The following is an 18,088-nucleotide window of genomic DNA, read 5'->3' as shown; positions in this document are numbered from 1 at the left end:
CAAACGAACACGTGGTAACGAGCATCAAAACTGTAAACAATCAGTTTCAGGCGCGCACACCTTCATCACGTGAACGCCGGCGACCAATAAGAGACGAGGAAGGAGCGAATCGTCTATTGGTCAATATCTACAAGAACGAGTGACGTTATCAGACTGTGTTCTTTGTGTCATTGCGGCGTCGTTTGCAGAATACTTCCAACAAATTCAGGTATTTATTTTCATTTATTTATTATTAATAATTATTTAATTATTAAATACAATTAAAAATTGATAAAAGGATTAAAAAAAATCGAATAAAGATTTATACATAGATATAATTAGGTGTAAAATTTAATTAGCGATTTCGATGAAATTAACATAGTTAATGACGTAATTGGAGCATTTGGATTTTTTTTTCTGAACGCACCGTCTTCTCAATGGAGGCTGCTCTGTTGTACTGTGTTTATATCATACAAGATCTTGTATTTATAATTACCCCCCAAAAAAATAAAATAATAATTTAAAAAAGAAATGCCGTGGATTCATTACTCAACGTTTTGCACAGAAGATTTAAATAAACAGAATAAAATTCAGACAGATTGCAGCTTAAAAGCTGAAGTTTTACCAAAACAAATTCAGATTTTCATGTGAAAAATTGCAAAATTCTCCTTAAAATAAGAAGAAATAAATGAATATTATTTAAGAATTCATTATTCAACATTTTGCACAGAAAAATTTAAATGAATGGAATAAAATTGAGACAGATTTCAGCTTTAGAACTTGACGAAGACACCATTTTACTATTACAAACTGGTATTTTGATATGGAAATTTGTAAAATTCTCCTAAAAAACAAGAAATATTAAATAAATATTTGTCAACCTACAAAAATTAAAGAAAACACTTGGATATATTTGAAAAATGTATTCATGTATGAAGAGATATCATACTTAAGAAAGATTGTGTATATATATATACAATTTATTTAATTATATTTAGGAGAATTTTTTTATATTTTCGCATCAAAATCTTAGTTAGTTTTGGTAAATTTGTACTTTCCTCGAGTTCTCGAGCCGCAATCTCTCTGTTTTATTCTGTTTATTTAATTTTCTGTGCAGAATGTTAACTAAAAGTAGAAAGTCCTAAAGTGAATTTCCATAAAAGTTCATGTTTATGTATATAACAGCAGTTTATATATCAAAACAAACGTATTTACATATGTAATGTCCTATGATTCATCTTGTATATTTATATTTTCAATAAAAATAGTATTAAATTAATAAAATTTCTCACTTCATATTAGAAAAAAGAGAACACTTGATTATATATAATTAATTACAAGAAAATATTTTAAAATATATATTCTATTTAGTAAATTTAAGAAATTGTAATCCAAAATATGCATTTTCATTAGATTAGAATTAAATATTTTCTTTAAAAACTTTCCAATGTGACAAGGAAAAAAAAACTGAATGCGGTAGCAATTGATTGATTTATTATTTAGGAAGCTTCTCAAATAAAATTTCAGATCTTGTTACGTTAGCTAACAGATCATAAATTTTTAAATAAATAGATATGTAATACTGTTTAAGAAAGTAATTAATATGTTAAATTATTTTGATTTGATTTAAGCTTCTGTCATATTAAACTGCATTTATAAATACAGCAATGTTTTGAATAGGTCACCCGTTTGACAGCATTTAATGTAATAATTTTTAATAAAGATATTGAAAAATATAATTATTTTGACATTATTTAGCATCTCGAAATAGAATTATTTAATTTTATAATAGCAGTTATTGTCATTTGAATGTTGTCTGTTTGATCTGTCTACATATAGATATATACAATCTTATTGTAAAGAAGTCAGATGATGATTATTCATTTATTGTTTGTATAAATAGATTGTAATTACAAAAGGAATCGAGAATTAAAAAGGTTATACACTGTAATTGTTTTGTAATGCAAAATATCAAATTGATGTTTTTATTATTCAGAATTAAAAATTTTTTTTACATTTATCAAACAAAATTCAGTATAAAACTGATTTAGCAACAGAATTTAGTTTTATATTAAGCATAAAATAGATATATTAATGCATAGTTTTATTGTATATATTAATGATAATCAGTACAGTTTCTTGGCTTTTTTTTTTTTTTAAACCTAGTCTGTGTGCACTAAGAGTGCCTTTTTCCGTACTCTTCATTTGTTTAGCCAGGCCCACAATGGGGGTGCTTGGTTATGAAAGACAAGGCCTAACATACCTGGTATAGGCTGCCCATGAAAACATTTTGGGGAATTGCTCGTCTGGGTTCAATCCAGAGTCCTCTGAGTGATAGTTTGATGTCTTGTCTGTTTAACCATTTCTGTTATAATAATAGAAACAAAATCTGACATATTATCCAGTAAAGAATTTATATGGCAGAACAAATATTTTGGCCTATTTGATTAGCCATCTTCAGGTTTTAATTATGTATAAAGAAACTAAGATTCTAGAACATCATTTACATATAAGTGATGTTCTAGAATCTTAATCTGTTTTTTTTTATGTAATTGGAACCTGAAATGGTTACTTAAATTGTTCTGCTATAAATTCCTTAATGGATATGGAAAGCTTTTTGTTTGAGTTTGTTACCATTTAGTTCACTCTTATATTAATTCTCTCACTAAAATTAGACAAATTAAACATAGTTTAATTGTAGTAATATAAAATGTATACATATATAAGGAATTCCAGTTTATAACGTTTATTTTGATTTATTTTACTAGAAATTATATTTAATCAGTTACTGTATTTTACGTTAAAGTAAATATTTCAAGTTTATCCTATTTAAATATGTCAATTGTCTTTGTGTTCCAGATTTTTATGAGTAATATAGAGGAAAAAAAATGATTCAAGCACACCTGTTAATAATAATAATGATAGTGAAAATGTATTTAATTGCATTATATAATGCTCCATCATCAAATGAAAAATCTGCAAATATCAAAACATATAAAACATAGTTGGCACTACAGACCTATATTTTATTATAAATAAGATAATATAGCATAAAAACTGTACGTGATTTCGTTATAAAAATATTTAAAATAATTTTCTGTGTTTTATATATTTGATTCAACCCATGAATTTACTTTTATTCATAATTGACAGCAGGATACGGATCATTGATGTTTATTTAGCATGTATTAAGTATGATTAATTGAGTTTCAGTCTTTCTTTAAACATTTAGAGGTTAAGGTTTCATAATTGGCTTTGTAATCAATAAAAGAAAAATGGAAGAAATAATCTTAATTAATAAAACTTTTCTATTGACAAAATATGTACAGTTCAATGCTCACAATTATGATGAAAATTAGGCAAATTACACTAATTACCAACTCCATTGTTGATGTTGCATGTTTCACTATTTCGGGATTTTTCTTATATATAAAATATGTAGAAACAATCGAGCTAAATTGTATTCTATCACTCGTAGAAGGAGTTACATAAAAATTATTTTGACAGCTGCAAATATAAATTATCTTGTTTTTGGCAGCTTTAATAATGAAATCTTGTATTAATTTTAGACTTAACTTTGATTGCATAAAAATCAAAATGGATGACATAGAATTAAAAAATATAGAGTCTCGACAACCCCTGATGCGTTCGCTTTCCAGAAGCGACTCGTACACTCAGGTTAGTGTTAAGTTTACTTGTTATAATAATAAAATATTATTAATGATAATACTTGCTCTAAGAGGCGTTATTCTTGTTTCAGGAAGATAAGGTTGATACTCCCTTTGGCACAATGACAGTTGCTGTCCAGGGAGAACGGAATCGACCTGCTATTGTGACTTATCATGATATTGGCCTGAATCGTACGTATTCAAAGTTTAGATTATATCTCGATTTAATACTAAGATCCTAGTTTACGTTTGGCATATAAAGCGTATTAAATATGCAATATCCGATTAGAAAATTTAAATTGTTTATAATTTTAATAAGAAACGTAGTTAATTGTAAAGGCAGATTTAAGTTAACAAAATAATTTAAATATTTAATTTGAAGAGGAAATTATATAAGAAATCTGAAGAATATGTTTTAAATGTAGGCTATATATATATTTTATATTTTTATTCTATAATTATTTTAAAATTAGCTTTACAACATAAATATTGATTTTTTTTATACTATTATGGTTTGATAACATAAAGTAGTTGTTAAACCTTGTTATTTTTAGCAATATTATGCTGTAATATCAAAAACAATCTTTATTTAGGATTTAGTTCTGTACCAATGCTGATTATTGTATCTGTTCTATTATTTAAAAGTTTATCTGAAGTCATGTATGTGTAATTTTGTTTTGATAATGTGTAAAGATGGAAATGCCTGCTACATAATTTGTTTTATATTAATAAATGTATGAGATTTTTACGTATAAATACATCTAAAGTTAGTTCAATTTGATTTTGCTTTTGTAGTAATTTTGCATATATCTTGCTCACATTAATGATATTCTCAATAGAGAATTATTTAAATGTTTTAAATATAATTTCCTCTTCTAAAATTTTCCTGCGTAAAGATTTAATATGCGAAAATAGATAATTGCATTTCACGTAATTAGAAAATCGTCAGTATGAAATATTTAGATTTTATCATCAAGAATTTTTACTGTTGTTTGCTTCATTGTCAGTCGGGTTGCTTAATCATTGTTTATTACGTGACACTAATTTAAATTACAGAAAGCAAATTTTTTTTTATGTTCATATTCTGACATCAATATAATAGAAATATATTTATGTTTATAAATGCTGCGATGATAGTTAATTACAGATAATTATGTTCAAATTACTTTAGTTTTAAGGCTAAAAGAATGGAATATTTTTTTTTTTTTTGGTGTTAGAGATGATTTCTGTTCCGCAAACTTGCTGTGAGCATTCTATGGAGAAAAAAGATTCTGAAGTTTATTTGAAAAATTATTCCAATGTACTAAAACAAATTATTTTATTTGTAGACAATTTTGTGTTGACTATTTTCTACAATACAATAAAATTTATTAGTTTATTGCTTTACTGTTTTGTGAGTAAAGTAAACACGAACTTGCTTATCGATTTTTGAATATATTGATGCTAATGCTCCGCGCAGTAAAATAAATATGAATGACGTCCGACGGCTTCAGATAGATAGCTTCAGAACTGCTGCTATAACAGAAGATTTAGTATAGAATTGTCTTAATTTTAAAAATGTTTCAGGTCTTACTTTCATTTAAAACATTTGGAATTTGTGAGAATGTATGAAAATAAATAAATAATTATGATTTTTAGATGTATCCAACTTCCAAGCATTTTTTAATTTTATGGATACTCGAATCTTGATGCAGAGTTTTTGTGTTTATCATGTCAATGCTCCCGGACAAGAAGAAGATGCACCTCCTCTTCCAGATGGGTAATTGATCTGCTTTTTTTTTTCCATTATAACAGTAGAAAATTACATAAATTGGAATAATAAAATTTAAGAAAATTATGAAAAAAAAACTTTTATAAAATTAATTGAAGGAATTCCAGTAAAGAAATCATGAGAATTGCTAAATCATCATACTGATATTACCATTCTGAAAAACGTAGAAAATCTAATAATTATTTATTTCAACATTTTAAGACTTTGTTAATAACCTAGCAAAATTAATGTAATCGTTAGAAAATGTTTTATATTTCGAAATGTTAAAATTATATTATCTAACAAAACTGAATAAGACTTTTCTTTGACACTATAAATTATAATTAATAATTATTCATTGCAAGGGTCAGGATGGTAAGGACATCAGCTTATGCTCAAGGGAACCAGGTTTGAGTCTGAATCTTCAAAAATTCTCATAGTTTGACTCAAATTTATTGGTTCTTATCTCTTTGTTCAACTGCTCTCATTATGGATATGGCAAGGGTTTTTTTAAGCTTATCATAAATGTGAACCTATGATAAGCATAAAAAAGTCCCCGTTAATGTCACAAAGTAGAAAGAGTAAAAAAAATAAACAGAATTCCTTCCAAAATCTTTTAACCCACTAATGGCTGAGTGAATAACACCACCAAAAACTAGTTGTGAGTGGTGTTCATGACCAATGGGCTGGCTGTGTGGCATTTTCTGGGTTGTTTTTACATGTCCATACACCTAAATAAGGCCAGTTTCCCATAGAAATTCTCCACCCTCTCCTTGGCAGATTGCCCATGTGTTGCATTGCCTTATCCTATCAATCCAATCCAGTTCAATTGAATATAAACATGAATAAAAACATAAAATACATAAAATAAAACTAAAATACATGTTAAAAAATACTATATTTTCTTCTCAATGGCCAATTCTATTAAATTTAGACTTGATAGTGATGCATGATACGTGATAAAAATGACTCAGAAGATCATTTTAAATCAATAATTCAATTGAAGTACTGGAGCAAATGACTTTACAATTATAAATTTAGATTTAACACGATAAAAAAATATGAAATGATATTTTCTTTGTAATAATTTTGATTTTTTTTTTTTTTTTATTGTATAATGAACCATATGCAACAAAATATTTTATTTCTTTTCTATTATTTTAGATATACTTTTCCTGATATGGAGCAATTGGCAGAAATGCTTTTGTCAGTGATGAAATTTTATGGGTAAGAATTTATATTTTTATTGTATAATTTATCGTTTTATTACATAACATTATTTTATTTTAATCGTGAATTTAATGTAATGATGTATTTGGAATATTTAAAAAAGTTGCCGACCTTAAAATCAAGTTTTTTTTTTAAACAGCCTTCAAATTCAAATTTCTTTAGAATGCTATCAATCAAATATATTCATAAGTATAAAATGGTAAAAGTTTATCTTCAATGAATTATCTGCAAAATTAGTAACTAATATGTTTAGTTTTTCTAGAATTCTAGAAAATGAAATAATCAAAGATTTTGTAGAAATTTATTGTAAAAATTTTTCCAAATTTGTCTTGAAATATAAACGTTCCACCATAATGAGTCACTTATCTTAGTTGTCTAATGAAAGTTCAATTTTGTCATCAAATAGTGACACCAAATTAAATACACTGCTTGAGTTAAGTGCGAAATTTGAATATTCCTGTCATGTACTACGTATAAATAATAAAAATTCATTGTTATATCAATAAAAATGATACAGTAGTACAAATTTCTCAAATAATTGAGAAATGCATTTAAATTTATTATATGGAGTGCCCGAAAAATCTGCAATTGCAGAAGTTAGTTTTAAAACAATATGCGGCACATATTTTCACCGAATGTGATTGGCATGTTTCCGTTTAAAGTGCAGGTATGTTTGCAGACGACATATTGTATTTTGTATTCAACGGAGCATACGGAAATCAACAGCTTGACAAGTGACAGTAAAAATGATCTGCATAACCTCCATTGAATGCACGTGTTGGAAGATTGAAGGAAAGCAACTTCAGCATATTGTTTGACAACTAACTTCTGTGATTCTAGATATTTTGGACATACTATATTTGACTGTTTCCTTTTAACTGATAGTTTTAATAATTTAATAAATGTTAATATGATGATAAAAGACTATTATAATTAAACAAGTTTTCTAACAAGAATTTAATTTATATATTTTATTTAGACTTAAGCACTTTGTGGGTTTTGGTGTTGGAGCAGGGGCTAATATTCTCTGTAGGTTTGCTGTGAGTATATTTTTATAAAAGTTTTATTTATTAGAATAATTGAAAATTAATCATCATCCTTTAAATTATAATATAAAAGGTTAGAAGACATGACACCACCTTTCTAAATAAGTAAATTACTGCAAATTTCGAGATTAAAATTGATAATGCTTAAAATCTTAGATTTAACAGTTTAGATTAAATCATAAGTTGTTTCTTTTATCTTTGTTCATTAATTCTTCAATATTTGTTTCTTAAATAGTCACTCAATAGTCAGAAAATAAATAATCATCTTTTTCTCCATTTCTGATTTAATAAAACAAAAAACCATAAATTTATTAGTCTAAAAAGATAAATATGTAATTTATTTTTAATTAAAATAAAGTGTTATAAAATTCATTTATATGTTAGTTTGTATTTATATGGATGATTGATATTTTTAATATCTTACACTGTATTATTCACAATATATTATTGTGATTTATCAATACATCCATTAAATGTACAGGAATTTTAGTGTAATTTTAACAAAACCAGTTTTCTTCATCTTATGGATATTTAATAATACATAAAATTAAATATTTTCTAAATATAAATTTTGTTTTAAATAAACAAACATTGCATATACATGTGTACAGTTTTTTATAGAAAGTGCCAAGTTAAAGTATTTATTATTATTTTAAGTTATACACTATGTTAAGACATGCCCTTTCAGTTAAGTTGTAATTTTAATAATACTTATGTTAATAAATTATAAATTGCAATTAAAAATAAGTGAATAATTTTAATACTAAAGTGTCTTCGAAGGAATGTTAAGAATTATTTATTTAGTTGGGTAAATTTGCATTCTCCTAATTGTATAATTTGATGAATATATAAATATTAACATACAAGAGCATTGTTAAACTGGATGAACAACTCTATTGTTTGGTTGCTGAATGACCGTTTTGTAAAGGTATTCACTTAATGTGAAATATCTGTATCCCGGACTTGTGTAATTTGTAGATGTTAAGATTAGGGGCTTTGTTTCATATCCTCTACGAGTAAGCTTGCCTGACGACGGCAATGAATAAAATTGAGGCCAGCATTACGATCCATTTTGAACAAAGACCTTGCATCAAAAATCCAGTTTAATCTATTCATCTTTCAAACTTGACTATGTAGAAATGTATTTCAAGGTATCACAAACTTTACCAATTTGCATAAAAAAAGGATTTGCGAGGCTTGACGGTAGCTAAATTCAAAGATATATTTATTCATAAAGCACAAAGTTTACTGTTTTTAAAATAAGGTTTGTAATCTTAGACACAATTTAAGACATAAGTAAACATTTAAAATGACAAGAGAGGGAAAATAAATAATAAAAATAGTAAAAAAAGATATTAAAAAGTTTAAAAATGGGATAAAGAAATTAAAATACCTTAGAAACTTTGGCAATTAATTAAAAAGAAGTTGTCATTATTAAAGTTTTGAATATTGCTTGGAGAATGTATGTATAAACAATGCTTATTGTAATAAACAGCTTACTGTCTATAACTTTTTTCAGTTTCAACTATATGGTTTATTAGAATAAATACTATGGGTGGGGGTGTTGTTTATATATAAAAATTATTTGGAGATAATGTGTGTATAATAGATGAGAGTAAATTGACAATATGCAAGATATAAATATAGAATATTGAAGTAAAAAGTATATGTAGAAACATGCAAGTTTTGATGAATTGATACATAGATTTGAAATAGATGAGAAAATACATTTATAATGATGGATATATTGAAATTAAACACAGTATAATCAACTGTATTGCTGGGAAAAAAATAGAAGCTAGAATAGATGTAAAATCTTTAATTATTTTTCTCTCTTTTTGTTTCAGGAAATTTTATTTTCCTCATAAAATTTCACATTATTTTAGAATGAATGAATTTTATGCATGACTGAAACTTTTGATAAATTTCTTTTTATAACAAATACTTTAATGGAGATGTCAAAAATTGTATACTTTAATTTAAATTGCATTTAAAAATATCTTGTACAAGAATAAAAATACTTTATTTTTTAAATTCTCTCTCCAACAATTCAAAAATTGATAGTAATATATTTAAGAAACAATCACTAATAACACAATAATTACACCAAAATAAATTTTGTTATAATTACCGATTTTTTGGTAAAGTTAATTAATTGTTAAAAATTTTTCATATAAAGTTATATTTATAATTAGACACAGGCATGCAGTGCTTAATGACATATTTCTCAGAATGTACACCAGTCATTAAGTGATTTCTTCATTAAACAACATCACAGAGTGCACTTATGTTAGACAAACCTCATATAGTATAGTCTATTACTTTTGTATAATATATAGTTATCTAATATGTTAATAATCACTACTAAACATGCTACATTTCATAACAGCTGTGATCAGTTGATTATAACTGTTGTGAAACAACACTATCTAGCCTGTATCTAGAAGTAATAATTTTTATGTACAGAAATAGATATAACAATAAAAAAGTGTTTAAGATTTTGTGCCATATTTAACAGACAGACATTAAACAATCTGCCCTTCTAGTATGTCATGGGCAAGGGTAATTTATTTTTGGATCCGTGATTCTGCTTTAATATAGTTAAGTTTGTCAGATTTCACATTTAGATAACAAGAAAAATATTTACAATTAGTTATTTCATAGTCATAAAATTATAGTCAAAATGAAGTATTGAGTTTTCTTCAAATAATGATGCAGGTCATAACTTGACAATTAAATGTTTAGATATAAAGTAATTTAGACTAAAAGCAGGTGATTAAGTCTCCGTCTTGTATTAAATTTACTATGTACTTCTTCAAAAAATAAACAAACAAAAATTTTGGGGTCTTGCTCGTTTGCTTTTCATGCTGTCTAGCTGTTAAGTAATATTAAGATTTGCGATTGCATTCAGTTTTATTAGTATTAAGTAGATATAAGTCTTCCTACTAACAGCCACTTGGCACTAACTTCTACACTTAGCTATTCATGGCCGCACTCAATTATTGGTATTCGCTACACTCGGGTTTTGTTTTAGACCCTTTGGGGAGACTATGGCCTTACAACCTAAAAACTGCATGTCAACATCAAACACAGAGGGTACTGTAGCCTTATGTACACTATTCAGAGGGATCCTACTGTAACTCCTCTCCCTTCTCCTTACCCTCTTTTCTGCCGGCTAAACACTTCGCCGATATCTTTCTTCTTGTATGTGTAATTCTTCATAGAAGACAGTTTTTATTGAAAAATAGTTGGTAAAGAAAACTATTTTGAGACTTTCTAAACAAAATATAACAAACATTGTTATACTATATTCAAATTTTTGTTGTATGTAGTAGTACATAGCGCACATTATATACTGTAATCATATAAAAAGGTTTATTAGGAATGTAATATCCAATAAATTAGGCTATGATAAACAAGCATAGAGTAATACGTTGATGCTACAAAAGCAATATGTTTATTGGTTAAAGCAGATATTTCTTAAATTATTATTCTAAAATTTTGAAATTTTATGTGGTTATCAAATGCATTATTTACTGAAATATTTATAGGTTAAGAAATTATGGTAACAATAATAATGTTATTTTGATGTGACATGATGAAACTGAGTATCCTGTATAAAATATTGGCACAATCCTCCTCTATAATTTATACTTAACTTTCTTAATAGAATTTGTGATGGCAATACATCTGAAGCTCAAAAACTAAATATAAATTGCCAGGTTATTTTTTCATTACACTAAGTTTAATTTGAATTATTATTGTAATTGTAATTGGGCTTAATATTAGCAAACAATCACTAACTGAAAATTCCTGTATATAAATGGCCAAGGTGATTTAAGCTGTCAGCCTACTGCTCTGGAGACCCAGGATTGAATTAATGGTTGGAAAATGCTTGGAATATTTTGACGGTGATATGCCCCAGATATGTTGGGCCTTATTCCTGGCTGAACCCATGAATAGCATGATTAAGAGGCCCTCTTAATGCCCACAGTAAAGCGTCAACCGAAAGAAATTCCTGCATACCTGTCTGGTAGGCAGGAGTTGCAGAACTTGCATTGGATTGATCTTCCAAACTTTTTCTAAATTAATTTTAGACAGTTGTGCCACCAACTTAAATAATTTTTAATTATGAAAATTTGCCCTAAATTTAATCCAGGAACCAGTGTTTGAAATAATACACTTCAACTAGTATTTAATACTTCAAAGCATCTTTGTGTATTTATTTTAGTAATATTTAAATTTATACTAAAAATACACTTATTTCAACATAGTTATTTTAAGAATATGTGAATGTTGAGTAAAATATTTTCTTTTAGACTTCTCTGTAATTTTAAAATATTAACATTTGAACAGTTGGCACATCCAGAATGTGTGGATGGATTATTTCTCATCAACTGCTGCTGCACTCCTTCCGGTTGGACAGAATGGGGTTATCAGAAATTAAATTCCATGTATTTACGCTCTTCTGGAATGACTGCTTCTACTCAGGACTATCTGATGTGGCATCATTTTGGAAAAGTATATTTTCGTTGATTCGATTTATTGATGTGTAATATTTTTTACTCACCAACACCTATAAAAAAAAAATAGGTCACAGAAGAAAGAAATCATGATCTCATTCAAGTTTATCGACAGTATTTCAATAAATCAATAAATGCTAAGAATTTGGCAATGTTTATAGACACTTTTGTCAAGTAAGTTTTTGTTTTATAAGTTTTTTAATTGAGATTTCATTTGTTAGTAACGTTGTATAACACAAGTTTTCTCCGTTTTAAGGAGAGGTGATCTTGGAATCATTCGTGAGATGGACTTTAGCAAGAAGAAAACTGCAAAAAATTTCAGGTATGTGATTTTGTTTGTATTTTTTAACTAGATATAAAATTTTATTATTGTACCATTCTTTCAGTTGTCACATCTTGCTGTTAGCTGGAGCACTCTCACCTCATTTGGAAGATACTGTCACCATGAATAGCCGACTGGACCCATCAAATTCAACATGGATGAAGGTTCTTTATTTTCTCAAAAGCTTTTTTCTCCCATAAATTGCATTTATATGTTTACTTATTCTGAAAAATGATACACAGCTCTCGGATTGTGGAATGGTTCTCGAAGAACAACCCGGAAAGGTTAGCGAGGCGTTTCGTCTCTTCCTTCAGGGACTTGGTTATGGTATGTTTTTCTCAATTTTCTGTAGTTAGTTTAATGTGGAAATCTATACAAAATTACCAAAATTATATTGGTCTATCATCGTTAATGAGAATTTGAAATTGGCATCTGTTTCTGTGAAATAATAAGACCCAAATATTAATTCCAGTGAAACATCTGATTGATGGATTAGGAAGAGAGGGTCAGTAATTTTAAATAATTACATAATGCAGCACATAAATAATTTTGCTTTGTGCTGGAAATTGATTTTTTATAGTTCCACGATGCTTCGGTAGTGATAGATGCCTCAGTTTATTTATTATTACCTTTTTTTTCCCCCCAAAATTATTGCTAAATCTTTATGAATTAAAATGAAAATTTAATTTCTAGGTCAGTTTTTGAAGAGTAACAATTTTTTTTAATGTTCTTGAATGTTTTTTATCTTTTGTTTTATCTGCATGCAGTGTTATGTTTTTTTTTTTTTCTTTTGAGCACTGCTGTATGCTTTTTATTATTTTATTTTTCTCTATTTTTATATTTATTTTGCTGCTACTGCAATTAAAAAATCTTTCATGGCAGTTTGAATGTATTGTCTTGTATTTTCTTTACGTTACAGTTCCTTACTTTCTGTAATGCATTTTTTTTTTATTTTGTCAACTACTAAAAACCATAATCCAAAATTTCTTTTACAAGCACTCAACCAGTTTCGCCGTAAGTCATCATCTGCATCGTCATGTGGAGAAGGTAATTTATCTAATAACAATACAACTAACTGCTTCCTAACATAAGTATCATTTTGTGTGCTGTAATAATTTTGTCGCTTTATAACTTATATTTGATTTTGTGACGTATTTAAGAAACTCTAAAACAACCAATTTTGGTTTATTACAGTTCCGAGTCTGACCACACGCAAACTGACTCAGTCCCGACAGAATTCGTTGGAGGAGGAAGACACAACCACAAATGGCAACAAGCAAGAAGTTCACATTGTTGAAAATCCAATCAATCAACATTCTGTTACGTGTTGAACCCGTAAGTGGCAATTTGAAAGAATATCTTCGATTTGAATCTTATCAAATTGCTCGGTTTTGTGAATGAGTGATATTTCAAGTGATCTGTTCCTTTTTATATAAAGGTCTAGAAAGTAAATAGAACTGGAGACCGATAGCAAAATTATATTTTTGAGAAAATGATAAAGAGAAGTTTTTGGATTAGTCCTGTAATTTGGTGTTTTTTGGTAACCATCTTTAATATTAAAGAAAACAGAAAAAAAAATTGGTTGGATTTTTGATCTCTCTGATTGTATGTAGTCAGACGTCCTTCCTTAACAAGCAAAGGTTATCTATGCAGTTTGCTTCATGATGTTTGTCTCTGTGATGTATATGCACATTCATACAAAAATCTATTATACACAAAATCTTTTTACTTAATTATTATAAGACTTGCAAAACTTATTATTGTACTTTAAGTATACTCTGAGTTATGTAATATTTTTAATATATTCAGATTTCTTTCAGGTGTCTGTTTTCAATGCTTATTGTACATAAATTTTGTTTTCATAACATCTAACCGAAGTCATATATTTTAATATTTACTTCGCTATTACAAATTTAATAAATTTATATATTTATAATTATTGTGGTACTCGGTCAAAAATCATTTAATGTCCTTTAAACGACGAATTCTACTTTCAATATCGTCCCATTCGTCTTTGGTTACGTTTACGAGCTTGTTGAATGAACCGGCTCTCGCAGGATATTCGCCACCATCTATTCTGATAACCTATAATTCACAGAATTATGAATATATATAATTTGTTGGTCTAATGCTAAAAAATATTGTATAAAAGTACTTATTTTTATTGATTGTTTTTGAATCTTCTTTGTACTAGTCTAAAGAGGTATTGATTTTATCCCTGTTTTTTGGTTTTTTTACAATAAACACATTATCTCATATATTTGAGTATTTCTAATGAACTGTAATAAAATTTCTGTATAGAATTCTGAGTACTAATTATTTTTATCCAAGTAAAAGTGCACTGTTAATATTTACATTTGGAATAAAATCAGCTTCTGAAATTCTTTCATAGATAAGAAAAAAATACATTCAACAGTTTTCTATATAACAATTACCTTTGTTTCTGATTCAAATTTTGTACATTCTTCTCTGTTAATATAATTTATGAATGCAGTCACTGTCAAGTAGTTATATTTTACAGTAGAATAAGAGAGAGAAATGAATTAAATTCAATTTATGCAGTTTTCCAATTGTAATAAGTTGCTTTAAAGTTTCAAGTGGTCTCACTGAAGGAATTTATATTAACTTGTAGATTGTACTGTACAAGTAGAGGAATGCAGCCAAAATGCAGTTTGTACACCCTATGAGAAATTACTTCAGAAATCTGCTAATTTTTGGAAACATCAATAGTGCTCAAAAAGGAAGAACTTAGATGAACAAGTCTACCCAAGTGAAGGTCACAAATGAGATGCAGAGAAGTCTCATCAGCCAAACTGAAAAATGGTGAAAGGCTGAGATGAAAGCTCGGTCAGCTACAAACATTTACTAACAAGGAGACCCTACGGCTTTTGATGATCTTTGGTGTAGAGATAGTACACCATGTGAGTGTACTACCTGTAAAATACTAAAGTGCAATACTCAAATATAATTGAGAAAAACAAACTTAGTTTTTTTAGCACTTTATATATAAATTATACATGCTTCCATTTGAGTGTCCTGTGGCTGAGTGATAACAATCCTGACTTGTACGCTTGAGTTCCTGGATTTGATTCTCATGTATACGTTTTTTTTTTTTAAATTCATAAATACTTATAAATGAATGAGTAAATAAATAAAAGGTGTTACCCCAAAGCCGTAGGGTCTCCTTGTAAGATGACCAAAGTGTAACCTGATTCTTGCCAAAATGTAGAAAACCCAGTTTACACAAAGCAAGCTAGGAAAATAAATTTTTTTTTGTCTGTCAAGAGTTGTCCTCCACTTCTTAGTCCACTTGGAGATATCTAGAGCTATCAGTCATTCTAAAGTATTAGAAGAAATACCAAGAATTAGTTCAAGCCCTACAAAGGGGTATGACGCTCTCTGAGCCAGTAAATAATCACTTATACCCTGGCACCCACAAGAGAAGCTATTGTTTGGTACACTATCAATTTGGGAGTTCTACTGTTTGAAGCCATTGGTACCCAGCCACAGCTCTTAAGTGAGGAAGACACCTTACCACCATTTAGTAGTAACTCAAGAAAAATTGCATTTTTGTTTTCACTGAAAAATTAGACAATAATTAGAAATTTTCTACTATATTTTGAAATTTAATTTATCCATCAACATGTTACTTTTATTTAATTTACAAATTTTCAAAACAAAAAAAAAATGACACACATTATCATAATCACATTTAAAATTTATTAATTTACTCCTTACCTCTCCAGTCAACCAATTTGAGTAATCGCTAACAAGATATGCAGCAAGATTTGCCATTTCTTTTACATCCCCCATTCGCCCAATAGGTAATAATTTTATTAGTTCATTTTGTCTCGTTCCAGATGGATCCAGACGACTAAAGGCACCCTAATATAAAAATTAAAAGTTTAATAAATCTAGATTTTATATAAAATCTAGATTTTATATAAAAATTATAATAAAAAAAATTAACCTCTGTTTTGATTGGTCCTGGTGTGATGCAGTTGAATCGCATTCCATATTTACTCCATTCCACGGCAAGAGATCTATATTGTATGTATATTAAATATACATTTGTCGTAACAAAATAAAAATTCATTCGAAAAAGTAATATTACTTAGTAATGGCTTCCACGCCACTTTTTGCCGCACAGCTCGGTACGACAAATGCAGATCCACCAGCAGTGTATGTGGCACTAACAGCAAGAAAAACCCCACCTACAAGTATATAATTTAATAAGTCTGCAGTGGTAAATATATTTTAACACTTCCAGTGAGAAAAATCATTAACAACTAAATAAATACAACTACTCAAACTGATTTTTGGTTTTATCCGTAGTGCTTATTTACACAATGTCCATCAACAAACTACAAAACTCAGTTTTGTGTGCTTATTTAATCATTAGTTATCTGATAATGTACATTTTTGATTAAATTTTTAGCTTACAGAAATTCATTTTAGCAATAAGTTTAGAAATAAATTATTGGGTGCATGCCAGAAGATTTGTACATCTAATTTTTAACAGGTTTAAATAAAGCCAGAAGAAAGTTTGAGATTGAAGCTTTTTTTTTATACAATTTGTATTACGTTGACATGAAAAAAAAATCAACAGTAACGTGTCTTCATAGGAGGTTTTCATTGAAAATCTTACTGTTTCTCTAACTTCATTCACTTGTCAGAAGAAAGTGATGTACGACTTTATGGCATAGACATGGCGAAATAATCAGATAGATGTGGCAGGTTTTGAAATATAAAAATAAATTCATTCTGCTCAATACATTTGACTACTTAAGATATTATTTTAATTGAATCAAGGTTGCTTGTTGTTCTCTATTATATGTGTTTGGTTAGCACAATGTTGCTGTTGAGAACGTATCATACAGGAACACTTTAAGAGGAAAAAGGTTGCTTTATTGACTTGGACTGATATGCATTTCGGGCTTAATGCCCCTCTTCAGTCCTATTATTATTACATAATTATCAAATTGGTTACAGGTATCAAAATTTACAGAATTCATTTAAAAAATTAGTATACGCGTACAGTGATTTATATGATAAAATACAATTACCTGAGATAGTGACCATTAAGCTGGTATTACACATAAGATATATATACACATATTTAAACACGGGAGGAGGAATGAGCAAATAGTGCTATCAGATCAATATACATGCACCTGAGGATAGTATAATGTGTGTTAAAATAAAAAGTGGTATGCACAAAACTAAAAAAGTGTATATTAAAAAGGTGTAAATTATGAAAAATTAACGGAATACCTGTAGGATGTGACAAATACAGAAGAGATGTGTAGAGGACAGGTCTGATGGAAGATGTTACAAAGAAGTGAGGGATCCTTGTAACATATACAGAGGTTGGTGGGAATTGCACAGTGGGGGTTAAGGTGGGAGGATGGTAGGACAACTTTAATGGGCTTTGCATCTTAGGAAAGGCTGCCAGATGTCATTTATGACAGTACCAGTATTTAAGTTCATTCTGTGTGTTTCTTTAGTTTTAATAATTTCGATATGTTCGTAGAATTTCCTTTTAAAAATGTTTTTTTCCCTTTTAAGTA

The 18,088-nt window shown here is 28.0% G+C and overlaps 2 protein-coding genes across 6 annotated transcripts in view; one reads left to right on the top strand and one right to left on the bottom strand.

Annotated features, from left to right (window-relative positions):
• LOC111633072 (protein NDRG3-like) lies at positions 1 to 14,438 on the top strand. Of its 3 annotated transcripts, XM_023377600.1 has the most exons (14): positions 28 to 208; positions 3,549 to 3,657; positions 3,740 to 3,839; positions 5,286 to 5,406; positions 6,562 to 6,624; positions 7,607 to 7,667; positions 12,030 to 12,194; positions 12,267 to 12,370; positions 12,453 to 12,518; positions 12,583 to 12,682; positions 12,761 to 12,845; positions 13,515 to 13,565; positions 13,713 to 13,853; positions 13,957 to 14,438. In XM_023377600.1, exons 2-13 carry the CDS (start codon positions 3,577 to 3,579, stop codon positions 13,847 to 13,849), a joined length of 1,134 nt encoding a protein of 377 aa, XP_023233368.1. In that variant the 5' UTR covers positions 28 to 208; positions 3,549 to 3,576; the 3' UTR covers positions 13,850 to 13,853; positions 13,957 to 14,438. The 3 variants fall into 3 exon arrangements, with proteins under 3 accessions (XP_023233369.1, XP_023233368.1, XP_023233367.1); XM_023377599.1 differs by having other exon boundaries at positions 31 to 208; positions 13,713 to 14,018; XM_023377601.1 differs by lacking the exon at positions 13,515 to 13,565 and having other exon boundaries at positions 1 to 208; positions 13,713 to 14,018.
• LOC111633074 (2,4-dienoyl-CoA reductase, mitochondrial-like) overlaps positions 12,125 to 18,088 on the bottom strand; it is a 19,450-nt gene continuing 13,486 nt past the window's right edge. For 2 of the 3 annotated variants that reach the window (XM_023377603.1, XM_023377602.1), the window contains 4 exons: positions 16,633 to 16,732; positions 16,489 to 16,561; positions 16,257 to 16,403; positions 14,441 to 14,603 (listed from right to left, as the gene is read on the bottom strand). In XM_023377603.1, coding sequence (XP_023233371.1) covers positions 14,478 to 14,603; positions 16,257 to 16,403; positions 16,489 to 16,561; positions 16,633 to 16,732 — 446 coding nt within the window. In that variant the 3' untranslated portion in view covers positions 14,441 to 14,477. Of the gene's footprint in view, positions 12,250 to 14,440; positions 14,604 to 16,256; positions 16,404 to 16,488; positions 16,562 to 16,632; positions 16,733 to 18,088 lie in introns of those variants that run through there. The other variant, XM_023377604.1, reaches the window with a different exon arrangement.

The sequence above is a fragment of the Centruroides sculpturatus genome, unplaced genomic scaffold (assembly GCF_000671375.1).
Source record: "Centruroides sculpturatus isolate CEXI.00-Female unplaced genomic scaffold, Cexi_2.0 scaffold772, whole genome shotgun sequence".
Lineage (NCBI taxonomy): Eukaryota > Metazoa > Arthropoda > Arachnida > Scorpiones > Buthidae > Centruroides > Centruroides sculpturatus.
Note: the sequence above shows the minus strand (reverse complement) of the source record. Positions and strands in the feature narration are given on the sequence as shown.

Excerpts from the sequence above, each read along its gene's own strand:
- LOC111633072 (XM_023377600.1), top strand. The coding sequence starts at position 3,577 with ATGGATGACATAGAATTAAAAAATATAGAGTCTCGACAACCCCTGATG. Across the intron at positions 5,407-6,561 it reads GCACCTCCTCTTCCAGATGG|ATATACTTTTCCTGATATGG; the intron begins GTAATTGATCTG and ends CTATTATTTTAG. Across the intron at positions 13,566-13,712 it reads TGCATCGTCATGTGGAGAAG|TTCCGAGTCTGACCACACGC; the intron begins GTAATTTATCTA and ends GGTTTATTACAG.